The sequence below is a fragment of the Rhinolophus ferrumequinum genome, chromosome 11, assembly GCF_004115265.2.
Source record: "Rhinolophus ferrumequinum isolate MPI-CBG mRhiFer1 chromosome 11, mRhiFer1_v1.p, whole genome shotgun sequence".
Taxonomy (NCBI): domain Eukaryota; kingdom Metazoa; phylum Chordata; class Mammalia; order Chiroptera; family Rhinolophidae; genus Rhinolophus; species Rhinolophus ferrumequinum.
Genome location: NC_046294.1, coordinates 36065030 through 36069905, shown reverse-complemented (window position 1 = coordinate 36069905; position 4876 = coordinate 36065030). Strand labels below are relative to the sequence as shown.

The following is a 4876-nucleotide window of genomic DNA, read 5'->3' as shown; positions in this document are numbered from 1 at the left end:
AGACTGGATTTCTAAGCGTCCAGGGAAAATGAGCAGGAACTGGCCTAATGGCATGGTCACCACGTCCACTTTATCTCAGTTTTGCCTACTTGACTCTCGGGTCTATCTCTCATTGCGCGTTTCTCCGCCTCTGACTCCCCAGCTTTCTGCTCGCTAAATGTCTCAGCCTCTTGCATATATCTCTCTCACTATCTCAGCTCTACGTGTGTCTCTACCCCATTGCTATGTGTCTTTCTCCAGGTCTGATTTCTACTCCTACTCTGCTTTGGGTCCCCCGCAAATCAGAGGACAGAGGGGCCCAAAGTCAGCTGGGAAGTGAGAGCCCGCGCGGCCAGCGTTTTCCGCAGAGATAGGAGGAGTCCTGTGCTGGAGAGGGTTGGGAAGAGTGTGCCCGGGAGCCAAGTGTAGCAGCATTGGGCTGCCAGCCTCTGCCTCCTTTCCTGCCTAGGGAGGAGCCGGACCACGCGCGCGCGCGCGCGTCTAGGGATCGGGGCCTGGCCAGTCTCTAGCCCCTGCGGCCACCCTGGGGATCCCAAGCTCCGCCCCGTCCCGTTCCTATTGGCCTCGGGCGCCCCCGCCCCCAGCCGCCCGCTCCCGCCCCCGGCGCCTGGCGTGAAAATAGGGGTGGAGAAGCCCCAGGGAGCTGCCGCTACTTTCCGCGGAGTCCATCAGGCGGGACAGGACGGGGCAGGGTACTGGACGGTCAGACCCCCAGCATTTCGCTATCGCGCTGCAGGAGACCCGAAGAAAGTTTCGGGCAATCCCTGCCTCCGGGGTTGGGCGAAGCCAGGACTGCGCTGCTCCCCGCCGGGATATGGAGCTCCTGTCGCCGCCACTCCGCGACGTAGACTTGACTGGCCCCGACGGCTCTCTTTGCAACTTTGCCACAACGGACGACTTCTACGATGACCCGTGTTTCGACTCCCCGGACCTGCGCTTCTTCGAGGACCTGGACCCGCGCCTCGTGCACGTGGGCGCGCTCCTAAAGCCCGAGGAGCCATCGCATTTCCCCGCGGCCGTGCACCCGGCCCCCGGCGCGCGCGAGGACGAGCATGTGCGCGCGCCCAGCGGGCACCACCAGGCGGGTCGCTGTCTACTGTGGGCCTGCAAGGCATGCAAGCGCAAGACCACCAACGCTGACCGCCGCAAGGCCGCCACCATGCGCGAGCGGCGCCGCCTGAGCAAAGTCAACGAAGCCTTCGAGACGCTCAAGCGCTGCACGTCTAGCAATCCTAACCAGCGTCTGCCCAAGGTGGAGATCCTGCGCAACGCAATCCGTTATATCGAAGGCCTGCAGGAGCTGCTGCGCGACCAGGACGCCGCGCCCCCTGGCGCCGCTGCCGCCTTCTACGCGCCCGGCCCGTTGCCCCCCGGCCGCGGCGGTGAGCACTACAGCGGCGACTCGGACGCGTCCAGCCCGCGCTCCAACTGCTCCGACGGCATGGTAAGGCTGGAACCCCGGGCTAGAAGAGAAGTGGGGACAGCTCTCGGGAGTATCTGGGAAGCCATTCCGAGGGCGGGGAGCTAACTGACCCTCCAGGGAGAGGTTTGGACAGGAGTGGACCCCTTGTCCCGGGCAGCTGCCACTGGGGTGGCCTAGTGTTTTGGGAACACATCGTACAGATGCAATCCACTCGATGGGGAGCACTGTTAGAACACCTCTGCGCCGTGGTCTGCTTTTTCTACACTTGTCCTTATTATCAAAATTAAGATTTGTAGCCCTAGGTGACAGTCTGCCCTCTATTTGGCCCTGCATACTGCAGACAGCTCCTGCCCACCCTTACCCCCACCCCTATCAGGGCAGGAAATTCGAGGGTGAGATTTGGGAAGTTGTGGAGGGGCGGCCAAAGAGAGTGATGTTCCAGGCTCGCCTGGTCCCACGGGCCTGAGTCGGTCGCCCTTGCCGTTTGCAGATGGACTACAGCGGCCCCCCAAGCGGTGTCCGGCGGCGGAACTGCTACGACGGCACCTACTACAGCGAGGCGCCCAGCGGTGCGTATTCGCGCCTCCTCACGTTACTCTTTGACCTGCCCTAGCTTCCCTTTATCTAGGATCCCTGCCCCATCCCTCCTCCTCCCTCCACACACACATCATGGCAGATGGCACAAGGAAGGAAATACTAAGCATGTAGCTCCCTCTCTTTTCGCTCCCCACTCTCTCTGGATAGCCCCAGACAATGGCAGGTCCTCAGTTTCCCGTCTGCCGCAAAGGACTGGGCCCAGAAGTTGGAGACTTGTCCGCGGCTCAACACCTACATACTAACCTACCCTTCCCCGCGCAGAACCCAGGCCCGGGAAGAACGCTGCGGTATCGAGCCTTGACTGCCTGTCCAGCATCGTGGAGCGCATCTCCACCGACAGCCCCACTGCGCCCGCGCTTCTGCTGGCCGACGCGCCGCCGGCGTTGTCTCCCGGCCCACACGAGGCCGCCGCCCCGAGCGAGGGCGATCGCAGCGCCCCCACCCCTACCCCCGACGCCGCTCCTCAGTGCCCCGCGGGCGCCAACCCCAACCGGATCTACCAGGTGCTCTGAGGGTGTGGGCGGCCGCGTCGGAGGACGTCGCTGTCCACCTGCCCGAGGGATGGTGCCCCTAGGGTCCCTCGCACCCAAAAGATTGAGCTTAAATGCCCCCCCCAACTGCGCTTTTAAAGCGACCCTTCCCAAGGGAGGATAGGCAGGAGAACTGATGTGTCTCCTGCCTCCCGCACCCCAGGGCAAGGACACAGCCCGTTTTTTCCACGCAGCACCCTTCTCTGAGACCCGCTGCGATGGCCGTTATGTGTTCCTCGGTGGGCCACAGATGACTCTGGAGGGGCCAGGCCCTTTCTCTTCCTCGACACTTTCCCCCATGGGGGTGGGAACCGCGCCGACCCCAGTCCCTTGACGCCGAGGTCGCTTATGGGGGCGTGGCCTCTCCTTTTGCTAGCCCCGAAGACACGCGCTCTTTCCCACAGCCAGCGGGGTGCGCTCAGGTCCCAAGTGTAACAAGTGTAACGGTAACCACTCTCACCCCTCCCCCTGTTCAGGACCACTTTTTTGTAATACTTTTGTAATCTATTCCTGTAAATAAGAGTTGCTTTGACAGAGCAGGAGCCCGTAGGGCTGTATTTATCTCTGAGGCATGGTGTGCGGTGCGACAGGCACTTTGTATGTTTATACTGCAGCGGGCGAGCCGCGGGCGCTCGCTCAGGTGTTGGAAATAAAAACGCTAATTTATACCGAGGTGGCTCCGGCTTTCCCTAGGGATGGGGGCAGGATTTTGAGGGGACGGAAAATCCACAAAGGAGTACCGCAACTAGCCCTGTAGGCGGCAGGTGGATTGCAAGGAGGAAGCCTGAGGTCAGGAGAAAGAAGCGATGTGCCTCCCATACGTGGGGAGGTTTCTAAGACGGTGAGGAGCAGCACCACACGCAGGTCAGTGGTTCTCCTGTCAGGGTGCAGATTAGAATGATCTGAATAGTTTTCAAAAAGACCCATGCCTGGTCTCCTCGCCACCAAAGGTTGTGCTTTAAGGTATCTGCCCCAGAACCTCAGAGTTGGTATTTTTCAAAAGCTCCCCATTTTTCAAAATGCAAGGTTGAGAATCACACGCCTCCATACACAGAGTGAACCCAGGTGTGGTGTCCAGAAGGATCACTGGGAAGTAATGGCCCCAGGTGCCACTCAGAATCCTCATGGCTACAGAGGATGCGATAGGGTGCTCGGAGCATTACGTGTTTCCCCGAAAATAAGACCGGCTCTTATATTAATTCTTGCTCCAAAAGATGCATTATGTTCAGGGGATGTCATCCTGAAAAATCATGCTAGGGCTTATTTTCCGGTTAGGTCTTATTTTCGGGGGAACACGGTATGAGTGAGTGTGAAGAGGCGGTAAGCTGTGTGGTACTTACAGGCTCTTAGTGACAGGCGTAACCACAAGGGGAAAACTTTGAAGGCCAGACAGGGACAGGCGCTTCTACTTAGCCAGTAACCCAGCACTTACAGCTTTTGGGCACTGCTATATCTCACAGAAACAGGAGCCCAGAGCCTGCAAGAAGAGGGGCACATGTAAACCTGTTATCATCACAGGCCGCATACATGCTCTCATCAAGATATAAACACTCTGAGAGCAGAGGAGGGGCCATTGATTTAGCCAGGGTGCTGCGAAGTCTTCCTGGAAGAGGTGCCACTTGAGCTGTGTCTTATGAGACACACACACACACACACACACACACGCACTCTGCCCTCCCAGAGGCCCTTGTCGTCCCCTGGAGGGATGGCCTGGCAAAAGTTCTTCCCCACTCTCAGAGCACACCACCTCCACCCCCAAAACACATACGCTTGCCACCAGGACCTCCCCACATCCCACCTTTACCCTTTTTTTCCTGAAAACCTTGCAAGCCCACTTTCCAGGGCTCTGCTCAAGTGGGGGGCCCTGAGGAAGGCAAGATGTGATGCCAGAAGGAAGGGCCTCATTACTTATCTGGGGATCTGCTGTCTGCTGTAAGGAGAGCCTTACTCTTCCCGACACAGGGTCCCCGAGGAGCTGCCAGAGCTGCTCTGTTACTAATGATCCTCGGCTTTTCTTCTGGCTTCTTCCACAGATGCACCTTGGGGATCCTTATGCACTTTGGGGTTCTTTATAGTCCGTTGAGATTCCTTGGGGCTCATTCATGAATTCATTCATTCAACAGATGCCAGGTCTTATGCTGGGTGAAAACAGACACCAGTAGACGCAATTCCTGTCTTTGGGAAGCACCCAGATATGTGGGGAGGTTGGATCTTTTAGCAGCTGGCGACATCACAATGAATTAAGTGCTATAATGGGGGTGTATGTGGCAGAGGAACATAGTAGGAACAGAAGGTATGGACAAACAGGTAACCCCTAATAAGAATC

The 4876-nt window shown here is 58.3% G+C and overlaps 1 protein-coding gene across 1 annotated transcript; it reads left to right on the top strand.

The window, feature by feature from the left end:
* Positions 1–662: 662 nt before the first annotated feature.
* On the top strand, positions 663–3218 carry MYOD1 (myogenic differentiation 1). Its single transcript, XM_033120745.1, has 3 exons — positions 663–1444; positions 1914–1992; positions 2282–3218. The coding sequence occupies exons 1-3, from the start codon at positions 815–817 to the stop codon at positions 2530–2532; spliced, it is 960 nt and encodes a 319-aa protein (XP_032976636.1). The 5' UTR covers positions 663–814; the 3' UTR covers positions 2533–3218.
* The last annotated feature ends 1658 nt before the right edge of the window (positions 3219–4876 follow it).